At 52.1% G+C, this 19,443-nt stretch overlaps 9 protein-coding genes across 9 annotated transcripts; 4 read left to right on the top strand and 5 right to left on the bottom strand.

Moving 5' to 3' along the window:
* Positions 1 to 178: 178 nt before the first annotated feature.
* Positions 179 to 1,437, top strand: M436DRAFT_37408 (uncharacterized protein; the record flags this gene model as incomplete). The annotated part of the gene is made up of 2 exons (XM_013575173.1): positions 179 to 363; positions 420 to 1,437. The coding sequence occupies 2 exons, from the start codon at positions 179 to 181 to the stop codon at positions 1,435 to 1,437; spliced, it is 1,203 nt and encodes a 400-aa protein (XP_013430627.1).
* Positions 1,438 to 2,251: 814 nt separating this feature from the next.
* M436DRAFT_69665 (cyclin-domain-containing protein) lies at positions 2,252 to 2,833 on the bottom strand (the record flags this gene model as incomplete). The annotated part of the gene is made up of 2 exons (XM_013575727.1): positions 2,252 to 2,651; positions 2,706 to 2,833. The coding sequence occupies 2 exons, from the start codon at positions 2,831 to 2,833 to the stop codon at positions 2,252 to 2,254; spliced, it is 528 nt and encodes a 175-aa protein (XP_013431181.1).
* A 969-nt stretch (positions 2,834 to 3,802) lies between these two features.
* Positions 3,803 to 6,706, top strand: M436DRAFT_38033 (ARM repeat-containing protein; the record flags this gene model as incomplete). Its single annotated transcript, XM_013575289.1, has 4 exons — positions 3,803 to 5,617; positions 5,666 to 5,933; positions 5,979 to 6,307; positions 6,350 to 6,706. The coding sequence occupies 4 exons, from the start codon at positions 3,803 to 3,805 to the stop codon at positions 6,704 to 6,706; spliced, it is 2,769 nt and encodes a 922-aa protein (XP_013430743.1).
* A 152-nt stretch (positions 6,707 to 6,858) lies between these two features.
* Positions 6,859 to 7,682, bottom strand: M436DRAFT_60530 (LamB/YcsF; the record flags this gene model as incomplete). The annotated part of the gene is made up of 2 exons (XM_013575569.1): positions 6,859 to 7,072; positions 7,129 to 7,682. The coding sequence occupies 2 exons, from the start codon at positions 7,680 to 7,682 to the stop codon at positions 6,859 to 6,861; spliced, it is 768 nt and encodes a 255-aa protein (XP_013431023.1).
* Positions 7,683 to 7,991: 309 nt separating this feature from the next.
* M436DRAFT_69662 (uncharacterized protein) lies at positions 7,992 to 11,827 on the top strand (the record flags this gene model as incomplete). The annotated part of the gene is made up of 3 exons (XM_013575726.1): positions 7,992 to 8,039; positions 8,123 to 11,540; positions 11,589 to 11,827. The coding sequence occupies 3 exons, from the start codon at positions 7,992 to 7,994 to the stop codon at positions 11,825 to 11,827; spliced, it is 3,705 nt and encodes a 1,234-aa protein (XP_013431180.1).
* Positions 11,828 to 12,183: 356 nt separating this feature from the next.
* Positions 12,184 to 13,235, top strand: M436DRAFT_69661 (uncharacterized protein; the record flags this gene model as incomplete). The annotated part of the gene is made up of 5 exons (XM_013575725.1): positions 12,184 to 12,306; positions 12,361 to 12,468; positions 12,521 to 12,586; positions 12,643 to 12,879; positions 12,951 to 13,235. 5 exons carry the CDS (start codon positions 12,184 to 12,186, stop codon positions 13,233 to 13,235), a joined length of 819 nt encoding a protein of 272 aa, XP_013431179.1.
* A 91-nt stretch (positions 13,236 to 13,326) lies between these two features.
* M436DRAFT_69689 (MFS general substrate transporter) lies at positions 13,327 to 15,110 on the bottom strand (the record flags this gene model as incomplete). The annotated part of the gene is made up of 2 exons (XM_013575730.1): positions 13,327 to 13,419; positions 13,449 to 15,110. 2 exons carry the CDS (start codon positions 15,108 to 15,110, stop codon positions 13,327 to 13,329), a joined length of 1,755 nt encoding a protein of 584 aa, XP_013431184.1.
* A 649-nt stretch (positions 15,111 to 15,759) lies between these two features.
* Positions 15,760 to 16,976, bottom strand: M436DRAFT_78455 (uncharacterized protein; the record flags this gene model as incomplete). Its single annotated transcript, XM_013575895.1, has 2 exons — positions 15,760 to 16,802; positions 16,862 to 16,976. The coding sequence occupies 2 exons, from the start codon at positions 16,974 to 16,976 to the stop codon at positions 15,760 to 15,762; spliced, it is 1,158 nt and encodes a 385-aa protein (XP_013431349.1).
* A 1,617-nt stretch (positions 16,977 to 18,593) lies between these two features.
* Positions 18,594 to 19,328, bottom strand: M436DRAFT_9853 (glycoside hydrolase; the record flags this gene model as incomplete). Its single annotated transcript, XM_013575092.1, has 1 exon — positions 18,594 to 19,328. A coding segment is annotated over one exon (735 nt), but the record flags the coding sequence as incomplete, so codon positions are not given.
* Positions 19,329 to 19,443: the final 115 nt, after the last annotated feature.

Genomic DNA, 19,443 nt, shown 5'->3' with positions numbered 1-19,443 from the left:
CGTCTCGCGTTCGACCTTTGTTTCTACCACTGCGAAGACATTGCTTAAGAGTCAGCCCTCCCGCATCATCGTAACCTCCCGCCCCCGACACAACTGGCCTCTGCTCAATCACCGCTTACCGACTCGGCCATCTTCATCTCCGTCACTCTTTGCCGGCTCGAGCTCAAACACCATCACTATGGAGCAGACTCGAGGGCACTTCGGCCACTCACACCATGGCCACCACCATCACCACGACACAACCTTCCTGACGAGTACCGACAAGAACGATGCTGGAGTTCGCATCACGCGAGTCGGTCTTTTTGTCAACCTTGGCATGGCCATTGCAAAAGGAGTCGGCGGCTACGTCTTCAACTCCAAGGCGTACGTCCAAGTGCCATGTGCTTGCCATGATCGATGCTGACACGCTATCCATGCAGTTTGTCAGCCGACGCCATCCACTCCCTCACAGATCTCATCTCCGATTTCACCACCCTCGCGACCGTCTCATACTCATTACGAGCTCCCACAAGCAGATTTCCGACCGGCTATGGAAAGATTGAGTCTCTCGGTGCACTCGGTGTATCGGGAATCCTTCTCTCGGGCGGCATCATGATCGGCCTGCAAGCTGTCATGGCCCTCGCACAACAGTTCTTCCCGGACATCGCACACATACTTTCTCACATTGGCATCTTCGGCCACGGTCACAGTCACAGCCACAGTCATGGAGTCGAGGGCATGGGCGTCAACATCAACGCTGCGTGGCTGGCGGCCGGCAGTATCATCATCAAAGAGTGGCTATACCAAGCGACCATGAAGATTGCAAAAGAGAAGCGCAGCAGTGTCCTGGCGAGCAATGCATACCACCACCGCGTCGATAGTTTGACCGCCGTCGTTGCATTGGCCACTATTTGCGCCAGTCACTTCCTGACCAACGCCGCGTGGCTCGACCCTGTGGGTGGTCTCATCATCTCAGGCATGATTGTGCAAGCCGGATACGGAAACACCAAGGCCGCACTTCTGGAATTGGCCGATGTATCCATCGAAGACGAGATGAAGCACAAGATCGAGAGCGCTACATCACAAGCCCTAGGAGACTTGAAGCTGCCCACCGAGTCGGCTCCTCAGGTTCAGGGCATCAAGAGTGGCCAGAACTACCTGATTGAGATTGCCGTCACCGTACCTCCAACCTGGACACTGGAGCAAATGACCGAAGCCGAGAACAACGTGCGCGAAAAGGTATCTTCCGCCGCCCAAGGAATCAAGCGTGTTTCGATTCGCTTCACCAGCTCCGACAATGCTGCCGATGCCTTCGCAAATGAGTTTGTTTCCTCAAAGAACGCGACCAACGAACACGACCACGATCATGAGCACGAGCACAGCCACGACGATGGCCACAGCCACAGCCATGAACCTGCACAGGAAGGATCCAAGGCAGGACTGAACAAGAGGAAGTGAACAGACCATACTGGCATTAGATGATCAAGAACAATATACGCAGCACATCTGCGAAGAACCACTAGATCCTATCGCCAAATGTTTCGATCCTCTTCGCCCAAGCAGATGTTCGCAGGGCGAATGCAAAAGACCGTGTGAAGATAGACGGTAGAGGAACAGAGCATGTCAAGGCAGCGTTGGAGACCTCGCGAAAGTGAGCATACATGTGGACCCCTAGAAGTACGACAAAGCTCGTAGATACACAGCTTGGTAACAATCTGAACAAATCACAAATGATGAACATATCACCACAAAGCACATGCATGATCTTCACGGAACAACATCGATCCCGTTAATGATTTGAAAGGGTTGTATACGGAGGTTGTTTCTTCTAAGACGAACTACTCTTTTGCGTCTACAATTTGAGTATAGTGCTTTATGTACAAACGAAGCGCCACTCCGCTTTGCAGCGGTTTTGGCAGGGTGTGCGGCTCAATTCATATATTCGAACATGCAGGGTCGACAATCTATGCGGCTCCGGGCTGCACGATTCGGTGGAAAAGCGGGCGTGAGCTTGCGTGATGCCGTGGGCGAGTGGTCTGGCGCTGCTGGTATTAGTGGTGACTTTGGAGTTTTAATCTCTAGTGCACCATAGTGAGAGTGCGTGCCTTGATAAGACGCGGCACGGATAGCGACTCCCAACTTTTACTGAGAGTCTTGCGCGAGTATAATTTACAATCACCCTTGGGCATGCAGCACATGCCGGAGTTTGTGTGATGGCACGCGAAGCCGGAGTGGTGGAGATGTGATGGCTTTGGCGTTGGATAGAGAATGCTCAAGTCGGGTCTGACTCGGCAGCAGTCTCGAGTTGATAGCCTTCGTTTCTCTGAACAAGACTGACATAGTAGTCAACCAAAACTTCAGGCTTAGGGACAATGCGCCATTGGACCTTTTCCAAGAACTCCATTTCCAGAGTCGCCAGTTCGCTGACACTAATACCGCCGATTCTCGCATACGTGGGGTTTGTCCAGAAGCTATCGCTCAGACCTTTTGCAGCAACAGTGGCAGCTGTGATGAGGAAGCGATGGACAGTAAGGGAGCTGATGGTGAACGCCGGATAGAGCGAACACAGGCGATCGATGTAGTAAACAACCGAGAGAAGAATTGGCGGCGAGAGAGTAGCGTGCTGAATAAGACGCTGAAGATAATCATGGCAAGAGATACCGGGTGGAGCCCTGAGTGATCGGTCAGCGTGCGTTTACCTTGTTAAGGTCAACTGAGAGAATTACCTCGAGTGGAATCTAGTCAGGCGGCCATTCAGAGGGATCTTGTCGTTGAGACGAATTAGCTCCATAAGCATGTTGCCGATCAAGAAGCCCAGATCCTTGACGTTGCAGGTCTCGTATTTGAGTGGCATGACCTTGACCATGGGATCCGGCTTGGTATCAGAGTCCGGCTGGGTGCGAGGCTTCTTTGTGAGCGAAGGGGATAGAGATGGGTCCTGGGCGGCAGTGCCGCTGGGTTGAGCTGATGGGTCGGCCATGTTTGTATGGATAGAGCGTTCAGGGAGGCTTGTCTCGGGACCAGAGGCTAATGATGGTGCGGGCGGAGACGAGCCTCTGCGTTTACTGCCAGCGAGTTTGTTGGCGGTTGGTGGATAGCCTTCGGGAGTATACTGGGTGGCAGCATCGGCCGTCATGGGTTTCTGCACGGGGGTGCGGGCATAAGAAGAAATGGGTTGCAGTGCCGGCGACGAGGTGGGAGGGAGCCGGGACGCGGGACTTTTGGGTGAGGGTCGGGGGTAGCGTGCGTGGAAGGCGGCACTGGGCGAAGGGGAAGCCAGAGCCGACATTTAAGGAAAGATAGGATGTAGAAGTTGTGATTGCTTTTGTTCTTGCAGGCACTGCGACGATGCGCGGGCGTGGCGCATAGTTGGGCAGGAGGGCGGAAGCGGGAGAGCAGAGACGAGCCCGGAGGGCAGGAGCGAAGAGTAAAGAGGAGCGTCGAGCGGAGAGCAGGAGCGAAGGGCAAAGAGCGAGCAGCGTCGTTGACGGGCGAGCGAATTGGGCAGGCGCAGAGCAGAGTCTTTTGCAGCGAACAGTCGGGATGTTTCAAAACGTCTTGTTTAGTCTGCGGTGTTTCGACGACGGCCAACCTCTCTCTTCACCCACGTGCCGGATGAGCCTTCAGACTTGGCATCGCCATCACGTCATGCCGGCCCTGTAAGTTGTCTCTCCCGGCTGCCGAATGCTGGAGTCGCAAGGCCAGGAACAGCAAGCAGTCGCATCACTCGTGCTTGCCCATCAGCCATTGCGAAGGATTAGCCTCTGGTCACTGGCCTTCGAACGCCATCGTCCATTGCTTACCCCTCGGTGCCCCGACCATCATGGTGCAGCCTCCGTCGCTGGCTGCTCTCCACGAGCTCAAGACATCGCCGCAACCATCGACCAACCAGCAATTGCGGCTGTTGCGCACCATCAAGAACGACATTGTCGGCCACGGCCAACGCAAAAAGCTTGTCGTCCGTTACGGCCTGCTTGACTGCCTGGCCCACACGCTGGCTACTTCCCCGGATGCCGACATTCAGCTGCAGACAAGTTTAATCGTCGCCAGCCTCGCTGAAGAGGGCGCTGCTTTTGTCGCTCCAATCCTCAGTAGCAACCTCGTACAGCCGCTGCTCTTATTCCTCTCTTCAGTTACTCCGTCTCCTGTCAACCTGGTCACAGCCTCTCTTCGCGCCGTCAATGCCCTCGCCGCCTCTTGGGTTCTCTCTCCCAACCCCGACCCGGTCTTTGTCAAACATGTCTTCAACAAGCACACACTTGCTTCCTTGCTCAACATCCTCCGTCATCCTCTGCCGACCTCAATCCAGCAACAGCACATTGCTTTGACTTCGACTCTGCTGGCAACGTGTTGTGGTCATGCTCATCATCTCGCCCCAACTCTGGTCCAGCATGGCATCCTGGATGCCCTCGCTTCTAACCTCGCTAGCTTTGCTCTCGCTCACCACAGAAGTGCTCACTCCATCTGCAACAAGCTCGATGCCACTGCACTTATCAATGCCGTCTCAAGTATCGTGCGCGACTCAACCTACCGAGCCCACCGTCTTATCTTCTCCGACGATCTGAGGCGCATTTTCTCCCAGTCCTCAAATGCCACTCCTTCGGACCCTTTGCACACTCCCGATTTTAGCCACCATCAATACCGCAAGTCCGCTCATGTTGTTCCCGTCGATGCCCTACTCCCAAAAGTCATGGTTCCTCTCCAGAAATCCCTTGCTTTCGGCCACCATGCTTTGATCAACTCCAGACTCTTTTCGGACCACTCTGCCACCAACGTGTCCGTGAACTCACCTATCTGCGTCTGGCTCATGTATCTTGCTCGCTCCCAACAAGACCCCAGCTGTCGTCTGGCCGCTCTCCGCCTTTTAGCCATTCTAAATGATGCTCTCGATGCAGACATCGCCGCTCCCCGTTCCGACACCCTCACCAGATCAAGAGAAAGAGAAAGACAGATGGCTTTGTTTGCAATTCCCATTGCTGTCAAGCTTGTTCAAGATTCATTAGATACCTCGTTTGGGCAGGACCTGTCAGTCGTCAAAGAAGACGCTTGCGCGGTTTTAGCTCATCTCATTGAGAATAGCACTGAGCTTCAGCAAGCTGCTCTGGACGCGGGCGCAGTCAAACATGTGTCTCAGTTATTCAGGAAATCATTTGATCCCATCACTCTTGCACGGCCAATGTGGTCGGCGGATTCTCACGCTGCAGATTCGCAACTACCCCCTAGCTTATCCGCTACACTGGGACCTGATGGTCTTGCTCCTGAAGTCATGCATGTCATGAAGTGTAGAGCAGGCGCGTTAGACGCTCTCGCCGCCATCGCCGAGAAAGAAGACGTCAATCGCAAAGCAGTCATCGACAGTGGTATCATCTCGAGTCTCATCGACTCGCTTGCGCCCATCAGCGCCTTTGACTCATCGACGACTCCTAGCAAGAACGGCAACACGGTACCGGTTCTGCTTGCAGCCTGCCATGCTGCTACAGCACTATCAAGGTCTGTCAGCCTACTACGCACAGCGCTTATAGATGCTGGCATAACCAAACCTATATATGCTCTCTTGGCTTTTCCCGACATTGAGGTTCAGATTGCTGCTACTAATGTCATTTGCAACCTCGTTCTTGAATTTAGCCCCATGCGCCAGGTGAGAACTTCTGCTCAACCCTCTGACCCACACATGCTGATCTTGCAGGATCTTGTCGTCGCTGGAGTTGTCACAGCACTATGTGAGCAAGCAAAGCGATCTAATTTCAAGCTGCGCCAAGCCTCCCTCTGGGCTCTCAAACACCTTGTCCTCAACTCTCCGAAGGATATGAAAGTCGAATGTCTTGAGCAGCTAGGAACTGGTTGGCTCATTCAGGCAGTCAATGGAACACCTCTACCGGGCCACTCGATGACTCTTGGCAGTAGCAATGCTGCAGGTGAACAAGTAGATCTGCTGAACGCGTCTGATATGATGGGTATGGACTGGGCCGAGCAGGATGATGAGGACGATGACGATGAAGACGGGGAAGTGTTGATGGATCATAATGGCACACGCTATCAATCCAGTGGGCTCAGAACAACGCTGGATACCACCAACCACAAAGCACATTTGCGCTTGCTTCGTAAGAACGAACACGATCCGACAATCCAAGCGAAACACGACGACATGCTGGTTCAAGAACAAGCGCTAGATTTTATCAGGAACTTGATCAATGGCGATGACAATGTTGCCATGATCGAGCATCTCAACAGTGTCCTGGGTGCAGATCGGCTCTTCGAGATGCTTCACAACAAACTCCGACCTGTCGTATACAGGCCTAATTCGCCACTTGACGCTCAGAGAGACACTGTGTATTCACCTCAGTCACAGCAGTCAAACACTGTGTGGCAGCCACCGGAGTTGATAAACGCTGCTCTGGGTGTCATCATCCACGTAGCTGGAGGATCGTCCAAACATCGCCAACAGCTGATAGCACAGACTCCACTGTTGACTGCCTGGCTACCACACTTCTCTCACACTGACCGTCGCATCCGCGTGGCGTCTGTCTGGGCCATCATTAACCTGACCTGGGTGGATAGTGCCGCTGATAGAGAGGACGCTAAAGCTAGAGCTCGTACTCTGGCATCATTCGGTATAGATGAAAAAGTTCGTGCTTTGGCAGAAGATGTTGACGCCGACACACGAGAAAGGGTCAAGACGGCTGTACGCCAGATCGATGAACTTTTAGAAGGCGGTCGATACCGATGACTCCTTGATATGACCTGAGGGTCAACAAGCACGAGAAACACGAAATACCTTGCACATACGTTACCAATAAACTGTATCATCCTGTATACCATCATCATTGCTCTCTTGAACGTCATCAGCAGAGTTGATATCGCGTCTCTTTTCGTATACACCTATCCGGAACTATGGTGCTTCTTGTTAAACTCATCTACCATTTTCCTAGCAGCAGTCACTATATCCACAGCGCCAGGGGAGTCAGAATGACAGCATAGCGAGACCTCGTTATCACCGACCGGCAGCTCGACTTTCTCTCCTGTAACTGCGATGACTGAGGAGTTTTCCAGCTGTGACTTGATGTGTGCTGCTGTCTCCTCTTGCGTCCAAGCCCTAAGTGCGTTGCATTAGCTCATGAGTTAGAGATTTGGTATTCGCATTGCTCTTACTTTTTCTTACGATCGATAACCAGAGTGCCATCCTTCGAGTATTTCACATCTCCATATAGCTCGGCAACGAACGGCAAGCCGAGCTCCTTTGCGACCTCCTCATGAAGGGTGCCAGCAAGACCGAAAACAGGCACATTCGGCGGGACGCCAGAGTAGACCGCCCGGCATACTTCACGGTCTCTGTACATCATGCCATAGAGCACCCCGTGAGGCTTTACATGATGTAGAGGTACACCCTCGGCATCCAGGAAGCCCTTCAAAGCTCCCACCTGGTATATGACCATGCTGGTTAACTCCTCTGCTGACATCTTAATCTCTCGTCTACCGAAACCTTGGATATCCGGTAGTCCGGGATGTGCTCCGACCTTGATGTTGTGTTGCTTGCACAGCTTGACTGTGGCCGACATTATCTGAGGATCTCCTGCATGAAAGCCGCAAGCGATGTTTGCGTGGTCGATGAGAGGGATGAGTTCTTCGTCCGGACCACATTTGAAGTTGCCGTAGCCCTCGCCTAGGTCTACGTTGATATGTACTTTCTTGCTGATTGGAGGCATGTATGTTGTGTTGCTCGTGAGAAGAAATGATCAATGCTCGAAACTTATGAGAAGCGACCGGATGAGTGGAAGGAGGGAGGATAGGACCTTGCACCTTCAAGTCCAGGTCAATCATGCCCATGTCATCAAGGTGGGGTTGTTTGGAGGCTTATCATCGATCGACATCTACCCCAACATCAATAATGTCAAGGTTGGCCCCTCATCTGCCCAGCCACATGTGGTCAGCCGACGATGAGGAGACCATGCAAGTAGGGGCTATATATTGTCCTTCTCGAACGTCAGTATGGTTGTTCTTTGACATCGAACAGTATGGAGAAGCTCAAGACTCTATTGATTGCCAATCGAGGTGAAATTGCGGTACGTGACCGGCTATATCACTTACCCCACACTCCTTGGCAGAGAGACATTGAACAATTACCTAACGAGAACATCTCTCCCAGGTCCGCATCACCAGGACAGCAAAAGCTCTCGGCATCCGTACGATATCAATCTACTCAGCAGCAGATGCAGCTAGCAGCCATGTAACAGCTGCGGATGAGGCTGTCTTGCTCACTGGCAACGACTCGACCGTATATACCGATGGCGAAAACATCATCGCAATCGCAAAGCAGAAGGGCGTTGACGCCATCATCCCTGGTTATGGATTCTTGTCTGAAAATGCCGATTTCGCTAGACAGGTTGCAGATGCTGGTATTGTTTGGGTAGGTCCAAGTCCGGAAGCAATCGAGGCATTTGGTGTGAAGCACGTAGCACGAGACCTAGCCGAAAAAGCTGGTGTGCCTATCGTACCAGGAACCAAAGGCCTTGTGGAAAGCGCCGAAGACGCCGTTCAAGCATCTGAGAAACTCGGTTTTCCTGTCATGCTGAAGGCAACTGGTGGTGGTGGAGGAATGGGCTTAGTGACTTGTCATAATGTCGACGAGGTCCGCTCTGGCTTCGACAAGGTACAATCGAGAGGCAAGACCCTGTTTAAGAACGCGGGTTTGTTCATCGAGAAGTACTATGCAGCCTCTAGACACATTGAAGTGCAAGTCTTCGGTAACGGCCAAGGGTCGGCAACACACTTTGGCGAAAGAGAATGCTCGATTCAGCGACGCCACCAGAAGGTCATTGAAGAATGTCCCAGTCCATTTGTCGAGGAACATCCCGGCTTGAGGGAGAAGCTCGGCAACGCGGCTGTCAGTCTTGCAGAGTCAATCAAATACGGCTCTGCTGGTACTGTCGAGTACCTCGTCGACGATGAATCTGGAGACTACTTCTTCTTGGAGATGAACACCAGACTTCAGGTCGAGCATGGCATAACCGAGCTTTGTTACGACGTTGATCTAGTACGACTCATGCTCGAGCAAGCCGATGCTCAGCTCAAGGGTCGAGGTGGACTGGAATCGGGCTCCCTGAAGCAGATGCAGCCTTCCTCGCCCAAAGGTTCCGCTATCGAAGTCAGAGTGTATGCAGAGAATCCTCTGCGTGATTTTGCCCCTTCTCCCGGTCTGCTGCAAGTTGTGTCTTGGCCAGAGCAACAGAACGATCGAGTTCGCATCGACACATGGGTACATACAGGCGCCACGACCACACCCAACTACGATCCCCTGATTGCTAAAGTCATGTTCCACGGACCGTCTAGGGAGGAAGCTATAAAAGGCATGCAATCTCTTCTTTCGTCATCCAGAATCTGTGGTCCACCAACTAATCTCGACTTCCTGGAAGAAATCATACGAGACAATCGTTTCAAGTCTGGCAAAACCTTGACAAACTTCTTGGACTCGTTCGACTTCCGTCCCGCTGCTATCGATGTTATCTCAGCAGGTGCCTATACTCTCATACAAGATTTGCCAGCTAGACCGACAGTCGGCAAAGGGATTCCTCATTCTGGCGCTATGGACTCGATTGCCTTCTCGCTAGCAAATGTCCTTGCTGGTAACGATTTGACTACAGAAGCTTTGGAAATGACGTTGAGTGGTCCCGAACTGCATTTTGTACGTCCGGCAGTAGTTGCGTTGACGGGTGCTCCAATGGATGCCCAATTAGACGGACACCCATTTCCTATGTGGCAGCGTTACCACATCAAAGCTGGACAAAAACTCAAAATCGGGAAGACGACAGGATACGGTTGTAGGGCTTATCTTGCGGTCTACGGTGGTTTCCCCACAGTAGCTGAGTACTTTGGATCGAAGTCGACTTCTCCAATCGTGGCCATCGGGGGTTATCAAGGGCGCCAGCTCGCACCTGGTGATCTGCTGGCTATCGTCGACGATATTTCTGACTCTATCTCTGGTTCAAGCATCAGCTTACCGAAGACCCTGGTGCCTGTCTACACTAGCGAGTGGGAGATTATGGCCATGGTAGGACCACACGATGTGGAATACCTGCTCCCTGAAGACATTGAGATGATTTACACGACTACTTGGAAAGTCTCGCATAATGCCAGTCGCAGTGCTATCAGACTGATTGGGCCTGTCCCCAACTGGGCCCGAAAAGATGGCGGTGAAGGCGGTGCCCATCCTTCGAACCTAGTCGAGTACGGATATCCTATCGGCGCTTTGAATTGGACAGGTGATGATTCATGTCTCTTCCCAGTAGACTGCCCGAACTTTGGTGGCTTTGTCTCCAGCACAACCGTTGTCCGAGCAGAATGGTGGAAACTGGGTCAGTTGAAGTCTGGAGACACTTTGAAGTACAAAAGGGTTTCCCTGGAAGAAGCACTATCTTTGCGCAAGCAGAATGACCAGTTCATCGAGTCGATCGAGAGAGCTGTAAAGAACAACAGCAGCCTTGAAGACATCACACCACTCAACTCCACTTTCGAACCGTCTGGCAACTTTGGCAAGGCCATTGTCTGGACAAGATCTCAGCAGGGTCGCCAGCCTCAGGTCAGGTACCGACAAGGCGGCGATGATCATCTCATTGTCGAGTACGGCGACGAACAATTTGATCTGAACCATCGTTGCCGAACGACAGCGCTCGAGAAGGCGATTCGATCTTCCGATCCTGATTGGCTCAACAATACTGTATCATGCTGCACGAGCGTCACACTTTTCTACAATGGCTTGAAGATCGAGAGACAGAAACTGGTAGCACATCTCCAAGGTCTGGAAGATGAGCTGGGAGATCTCAGTTCTGTCAAGGTGCCTTGCCGAAAGTTCCGCCTCCCGCTTTCGTTTGAGTCAAAAGCACAGGAGGAAGCGACGAAGCGATACATGGAAACGCAGCGTCCTCATGCGCCGTACCTTCCCAGTAACTTCGACTTCGTTGCCAAGAACAACGCATTCTCATCAGATCAATTGCGAGACATTTTCCTCAATGGCCAATTCATGGCTGTCGTTGTTGGCTTCTATGCAGGCAACACGGTATCATTGCCAGTTGACCCTCGCCAGCGAATGGCTTGTCCGAAAGCCAATCCTAGTCGAGTTTTTACACCTGAAGGCACTGTCAGCTGGGGTGGTTCATGCATGAGCATCTATCCAGTCGATAGTCCAGGTGGCTACCAGATGACCGGACGCACGATTCCCATTTTCGATGCATTAGGTTGGAAGGAAGGATTCTCTCCTTCACGCCCTTACCTCTTCCAAGACTTTGACTTGTTGACATACTATCGAGTCAGCGAGGAAGAGCTGGACGTGTTACTTGCAGACTTCCGCAGTGGTAGATACAAGTTCGAGTGGGAGGACATTGAGTTTGACATGGCCGAACATAACAAGTTGTTGACAGACACAGCAGAGGAAGTCAAAAGCATTCGTGCGAAGCAAGTAATCGCTCAAGCAGAGATGACCAACGCAGAAAACGAAAGCTTGACCAAGTGGAGAGAAGAAAAGGCAAAGAACAAGGTCGATGACAGCACAATCGAATCTTTGTTGGCTGGTGGGTGTCTCGAATCGTGTTAATCATACAACCTGCTAACAGCGACAGATCCCAAGTACACCACTATCGACTCGCCCGTCGCTGCGAACGTGTGGAAGGTTATGGTGGAAGAAGGACAGACTGTCAAGCCGAGTCAAACGATAGCGATCCTCGAGGCGATGAAGCTGGAAATCTCAGTGAATGCTCCACCAGATCAGAAAGCTGCAAAGGTCGAGAGATTGTTGGTCGCTCCTGGCGAGACCGTGAATGCGGGAGCCCGACTTGCGTTGCTGAAGTTCGAGGACTAAGAGCTCGAGATCCACGTGCAGGCACTGGATGTAAACTCTTTGCTTTGAGGAACTTAGTATGATACAGCTGTGAATATATGCAATGCTTCTGAAGTGCTATCTACGAAGAACATGAGTTATCGTATTTTCGAATGTGTTGGCTTCCCTCTAAAGCAGTAGCAACAGAAGTGTTGCACCTGCTCTTTTGGTAAGGTGACGCCTCGGAAGGAACGTCTTATCGTCAGCCGCGTACCTGGCGTAAGCACTACGGAACTAAACCCGTTGTCGACCCCTCAATATATGTATAGAAGGAATGCGTATCCCTCAAACAGACTTCGTCATAGAACTATACCGACTCACGAATAGAACATCCGACGATGGCAGAAACGGAAGCAAAGCAAACGTATCATGGAAACTGCCACTGTGGCGCTTTCAAGTTCTCCGTCGCTCTTGCACCAATCAAGAAGGCTGGGGTGTGCAACTGCAGTATCTGCAGCAGAGTAAGAGTGACTTGTATTATTTAATGCTTCCTATAGACACTGACATGGATGTAGAAAGGGTATCTCTTTGCAGTACCTGAGAAGCCCTCTGACTTCAAGGTCGAAGCTGGGGAGGGCACTCTCAAAACCTACACATTCGGTAATGGAGTCGCTGAGCACAGAGTGAGCAGTCTTCGCATGATGAATACAAGTTGCATGTTGCTAACATACATAGTTCTGTCCGACGTGTGGCTCTGGCATCCTGGTCGAAGCGGCGAAGCTCAACTTCCTGGCTGTCAACGTAAACCACCACTCTTTTCAGCGCGATAGTTTGATTCGATCTAACGCATACACCAGATAAACACCTTCAAGCATGGCTCAGTAGCCATCGAAAGCCTCGAGATCAGCACGACAGATCGAGCAAACATCGAACCAATCTATCGCCCATTCGTCCTCTCTCCAGACCAAACACCAGAAGTGCCTCAAGGACAGAAGCTATACACAGGAAGCTGCCACTGTCAAGCCATAAAGTACACAGTCGTGTGCGAAGACATCAAAGAAGTCCGAACTTGCAACTGCAGCTTTTGCTCTCGTGTACGTTTGCCATCTCCCTTCTTTGGTCCTCTGGACCGTTCACATTCTTCACTGACATGTAAGCAACACAGAATGCAGACATGTGGATCTATCCGCTTATCCCCTCCGTCAATCTCTTGGGCACAGAAGACAAACTTACCAACTACCTTTTCGGTCCCGAACGAGCATACCACGGTTTCTGTGGCAATTGCGGAGTCGACGTGGTCAACAGAGTAGACCTACACCCTAAATTCAAGGCTCCAGTTCGACCGATAAATGTGAGAACCATGAACGACATCGCACTGGAGGATTTGAAGATTGAGAAGGCGGATGGATGGTCACTCAATACTGGTCCATACAAAGCATATGATGTCTGAACACTTTGCAAGGGGAGAGATGTGCAAAGTCGAATTTGGATATCTTGGTGAAAAAATGGACATTATCTTTTATGCTAAATCATGACAGCATCTAATCTACTTGGGATTTAAAGAACTTTTGGACAAGGAGTTTGGAGAGACTTGCTCTGTATCCAAACTCTGTAGCTGTGCAGACGAACTCTTTCTACTGGGGGTAATCGGATCGGTCTTGACCAACGAATCTCTCCATGTCTTGAATCGTGTGATGAGACTAGGCTTCTTCTTATCGGCACTATTCACATGTTCGAGGTTCTGACCTGCTTGTTCTGCTTCTGCCTCGCGGACCTTCTCTTCGATAACGTCTTCTTCTCTCTTTAGTCCTTTGTCTTTGACAGGGAATGTAAGTAATAATGCTACGCCGACAGTGGCCGCGCAGAAGATGAACACAGTACGGCTTGCATCTGCATATGCAGTACTGATACTCGTTCGATCGGCAGCGCTGACGGTCTTTAGGTCAGGCACAGCGAACGTGGAGTCGGCGATATACTGCAGATGCGGCGGCAGACTCGATTGAAGGACATTGCCCGAGATGGCCGAGCAGATGGCCAAACCCACTGCACCGCCCAGTTGACGCAACAGCATTCGATTCGAAATAACAATCGCACGCTGTGACTTGGGACAATGTGCTTGCATCGCAGTATTGGTCGTCTGGAATGTGCAGCCAGCGCCAAAGCCGACGAAAATGATGAAGCAGCAAATATGGCTGATGGGTGAATCAGCATCGAGAGAGATCAACAATCCTGAGCCTAGAGTCCATACGACAAAGCCAATGAAGATGGTTTCGATGTAGTGGCCGATGAAGGACATGTATTGGCCTGCGAGGGCAGAGGTTGCGGATTGTACCAAGACCAGAGGGAGGATGAGGACTGCTGACTCCATGACATTGTAACCACCAACATTCTGGTAGTACAATGGCAGGTAGTATAACAGGGAGTAATAGTTCATGCCGAGGAAGAAGGACTGAACCAACATACACGCCACAGACGGGTTCTGCCACATCTCCAGCGGCATCATGGGTAGCTTGGCAAACTTCCACTCGACAATGACAAAGATTATCGCACAGATGCCGCCTATGACCAGCATGGATATGGTTTCTGCAGAATCCCAGGGTGTGCCGTGACCGCCGTCCGATATGGCAATGAGAACAAGGATGATGGCGACTGTGCTGAAGAAGAGACCAATCCAGTCGATCTTGGCAATGGTCTCCCTGAACTTGACTTTGGGCATGCTCTGTGGCAAGACCCATGCAGCGAGAGCGGCAGCCACGCAACACAGAGGTGCGTTGAGGTAGAACAGACCTCGCCAGGTCGAGTGCTGTGTGAACGCAGCGGCGATCAACGGACCTGCAGCATTACCGAATCCAATGAACGATCCAATAATACCTTGATATTTGCCTCTCTGTTGCAGAGTCACAACATCTGATATAATCATGTTGACCAGCGCGATAATGCCTCCGTTGGCGATACCAGAGATACCGCGGAAGACATACAGAACCTCTTTGTTGGGAGTGAGGCCACATACCAAGTCCGAGATAGCCAGCAGTATTATACACCCGACAAAGATTTTCTTACGTCCAAAGAGATCGGATAGACGGCCGTAGAGGACCTGGAACACAGTATTTGCGATTAGAGCCGAGGTGCCAGCCCAGGCGATCGTGTCGGCAGCATTCAAGTCTCTCGCGATACTGGGTAAAAGAACAGTGATGCCGTTTTGGTCGACATAGCATAGGAACATGCAAAACGCGAGGGTGAAAAATATGATCATGCGTTCCTTGAACGGCACAAGATTCGTTTGGTCATGGATGGCGGCCTCCAGATCCTTGGTGTCCTTCGCCATGGAGCGAGACTGTTATTTCCTGATCCCCCTCCGAGTTCCAGGAAAGCTTGTTGGATAAGATGTATAGTACCGATGATTGATTAGGCTTCACGCGACTAGACCGATGTCACGTTGCCAGCGATAGAGTGTCGGGAAAGGATAAGAGACTTTGAGTGACAAGTTTTGTAGATTGTCGTGACAAGGTAGACTTCGAGATGATTTGAACGTTCAGATGAGGTAGCATGTGTGGAATTCTTATGCGATTTAGCATTGAGTCATTGTGAGAGGGGTGCATCAACAAAATAAGGTGAAAGATGATCTGAAAGATAATTGCCGTTCAGCTGTGCCCGCTCATGACGGCTTGGATTTGCATTTTCCCGATCGGCGGCGGCGTCCTTGAGGGATGCCGCCGCCAACCACCTGCTGCACCAGAACAGACACAAAAAAGACATGAATAGCAATGAGTCATGAGATGAATAGCTCAATGAGAATCGTAGTCTGGTCTACTCTACTGCATGATTCTCCTGGTCCACGCCATCACTTTCCCACCGCAGTACTGTCGGAGGTTGGCCGAGATCTTGGTCGGATCCTGGCCGAGAAGTATTCTGAAAAAGGCCGAAACGCCGACCCATCTGTAGAAAAGCACCGTGCAAGGCTGAATACACAGCACCTAATCATCGTACGTCTCGGCGTACTCCTCTTCATACTCTTCCTGCGCCTCACGCAATTCTTCACGCTTCTCCTCCAGACTCTCGCGGTCGCTGCTCGACACTGACGATCCAGAACGAGTCTCGTCGGGCAGAGGTGCGTCATCGTACAGACCTGGCTCGTAGGCAGATCCGCCGTAACCAGAGGGCTGAGCGACCGGCGCGGGGGCGTTGTAGCCGTAGGAATCCTGAGCAGGAGCACCGTAGCCTCCGTATGATGGGTCGGGAACAGGAGCGTAGTTGGTGGGAGCTGGTGCATAGCTGGGTGCAGCGGCAGCAGCGTGCTTCTTCTCATCGTCCGAGTCGTCCAGAGCATCATGGATCAGTGCACCGCCGATAGCGCCTACAGCGAGACCGGCTGCGGCTCCACCAATGGCACCGCCATAGCCACTGCTCTTCTTCTCATCCTTCTTCTTGTCTTTGTTCTCGACGTCGCCATAGTACTGGTTGGCACGTGTATCATGCTGACCCTGAGGAGGAACAGAAGGCATGGCACTGCCGTAACTGTCGTAGAACGAGTTTGCCTGTCCGCGAGACTGATCGCCCTGAGGAGGCGCGGCGCCATACTGACCCTGAGGGGGGCCTTGTCCATAAGGAGCAATGGGCTGACCGTACTGGCCCTGAGCATGAGGAGGCTGGTAACCACCGTAGGCTCCACCAGTGGGAGGAGGAGGTGAGGAATACTGGTTCTGGGGAGGGGCAGGATGCTGAGGCATGTCCCACTGGGTCTGGCCAGTAGCCTGATTCACGTAGAAGAAGCGCTGGCTCTGTTGATCGAACTGCTGGACCCAGCCGGGAGGAAGCTGACCACCAGCCTGGGGTGGAGGGGGTCCTGAAGGTGCAGGAGCTTGTCCGTAGTGACCGGGGCTGGGCTGGCCGTAGGGCTGCTGTTGCTGAGGAGGGTACTGCTGAGGAGGGTATGACTGTTGCTGATGTTGGGCGTATGAGTTTGTAGAGGCGGGTGAGGAGTATTGGGGCTGAGTGACATCGCGTGTCTGCTCGGGCTCTGCACAAGAAAAGGTCAGTCACTGCAAGTCTGTGCAAGAGGTAAGATGAAAGACTCACTGCTCTCAGTGGGCTTTGCATCCTGAGCGGGCTGCGAAGGCTTGTCTTCCTTCTTCTTGTCATCATCACCAAACATCTCCTCGAACTCGCTCTTGAGTTTCTTGAAAAAAGACATTGCTGTTCTCTTCTTGTAGTGAACAACAAGAACGGAAGGTGCAAAGGAGAAGGAACGATCTTGACAATACGAACTTGGGATTCACGCAAAGGAAAACACGAAAAGTGAAGAGTGAATTCAGCAAAAGTAAACAACACCCCTCTCAAGCTTTATATATCCCACTTCCTATTGATCATCACATGCTGCTCCCTCTCTGGCTGCACAGGCCGCGAATCATCTAGAAACACCCAGGTATTCACTAGCTGTCTGCTCGGTGTCCAGCAACTTGCCAAGAGCCTACTGCTATGTGCTGTACATCTTGCCCAATCCACTTTCACGGGTTTCCCCTTTCTATGCAATTCCCGACTGGTGGACAATCACTCACTCTATATTGGATAGTCGTTAATCACTCAAAGTCTTGGCGGATGATGATTGCTGCCGCCAAGTCCGTGATATCCTGCTTCTGCTGCATTCCACTTGTCCTATAAGCGCTGTCAAGTGCAGAAGAAAGCAAAAGGCTTACGAATGCCTGCATGAGGGCAGGAAGCCACACAGTATGCAGCTCGCCGTTCATCTGTCGGAGCGGTAAGAAACATATCTCGATAGGTGTCCGCATATTGTATTTTTTTGAGATATGTGAGTGTGCCTGAGGTTTCTGGCCTTCCTTGCCGCTAGTACATGCGTCTCGGTCCGCTCCTCCGCGGCCACCGAGCCTCTCGTATTCGTACGGCTGGCACCATCTACTCACTCTCAAGGGTCATCAACCCAAGCTTGACCGGAAATTCTCAGACACATTGACACGGCAAGAACAAAGAGGCACAGTATATGGTAAATCTGGCAATCCCGGCAAACCAGGAACAACCCGAACGAGATTCAAATTCATCAAGTTCTATAGAAAGAAGTCTTTGCAGTGCGGACACAATCCAAACAACCGCTCACATCTAAAGTGTACAAAAAATGGTAATAGCAATCAAGAAGGTGAAAAATGGGTAAAGAAGCCGAACATAAATCATAGCCCGGTACTCCGATCATCAACATACTTTGTCTCAAGCGTATGCGGGCCGCTTAGTGGCGGAAAGCACGAGCGTGGCGGCGGTGCTTGGAGGCGGTCTTGGAGGCGTTCTCAGCGAAGAGGTACTCGACCCACGAGAGGAGGTCCTCGAGGGTGGTACCCTCGGGGAGAGCCTTGGTGGGCTTGGCAACACCAGCGGAAGCAGTGCCAGTGGGGATACCGGCAGAGATGGTGCTGGTGAGGATCGACGAGGGGATGGCAGAGGCAATAGCGGAGACAGCAGGGGCGGAAACAGCAGGAGCAGAAGTAGGAGAAGAGCCCTCGGTGACAGTGACAGCAGTGGACTGAGTGACAACGTCGGTCTCGTAGGCGGTGACAACGTAGTTATCGCTGCTGGCGGCAGCAGATGACACAACGGCAGCCTGGGTGGTGATAGCAGCAGCGCTCGACGAAGACGAAGCGGTAGAGTAGGTGGCCTCGGCAGAAGAAGTAGCGTAAGTGGACTCGGCAGATGAGGTGGCAGGAGCAGAGTAGGCTGCGGTGGTCTGAGCGGCCGAAGAGGCGGGAGCAGACGAAGCGGCAGCAGACGAGGCAGGGGCGGAACCCGAGCCAGAGCCACCAGTGTAGAGAGCAGGGCCGGGCATGTCGTACTCATCAGCCTGGAAGCCAGGGTAGTAGATGTTGACAAAGATGCCCTTGTCCTGGGCAGTGTACAGCTCGGTACCGACAACACCCTCGGGGACATCGGATCCAGAGCTCTTAACCTCGAGGTTGATGCACTGGGGGTAGTTCTGAGCACCACCGACGTTGTTGGCGCTGTGGAGGGCAATGATCTCGTGACGGGCAACGTAGTTGCCGGAGGCAATGCTGTCAGGAATCTTGACGTCCCACTTGAACTGGTTGGCAATCAGCTTGTCGGAAGCCCAGGTACCGGTGTTACTGTCTCCGGAAACGATACCGACGGCATCAATCTTGAACCACTTGAGGGAGGCCTTGTCGGCATCAGCACAGTCGCCGTCGCACTTAGCAAGGTAAGTGATGACGGGACCGTGGTGAGAGGTCGGCCAGGTGTCCCAGTTGAAGGTGACGGTGTCACCACCGTTGACGGGAGCAGCGAGCGCAGCGTTTCCGGCACCAGCGTGGCAGATCATGTCAGGGCTGGTGTAGTCGGAGACATAGCCGTTGTCCTTGACGGTGTCAGACCAGGCAATGAGGTCAGGCTTAGTGTTCGAGTAGAGGATGGAGTTGTTGAATCCAGCGTACACAGTGCCGGAAGCACCAATGCTCTGCAGGTGACCGTGGGCAGAGACGGTAGAAGCGAGGGTAGCCAAAGCGGCTGCGGCGGCGATCTTGAAAGACATGTTTGGTTGTTTTGTAGAATGTTTTCTCCAAGAGATTGCTAGTTGTACGAAGATGCGAAAGTGCGGTTGAAGTCGAAGTGTCAAAGGTAAAGAATGAAAGTATCCCAGCTGCAAT

This window comes from Aureobasidium namibiae (genome assembly GCF_000721765.1).
Source record: "Aureobasidium namibiae CBS 147.97 unplaced genomic scaffold scaffold_2, whole genome shotgun sequence".
Taxonomy (NCBI): domain Eukaryota; kingdom Fungi; phylum Ascomycota; class Dothideomycetes; order Dothideales; family Saccotheciaceae; genus Aureobasidium; species Aureobasidium namibiae.
This window is presented reverse-complemented; position numbering and strand designations above follow the sequence as displayed.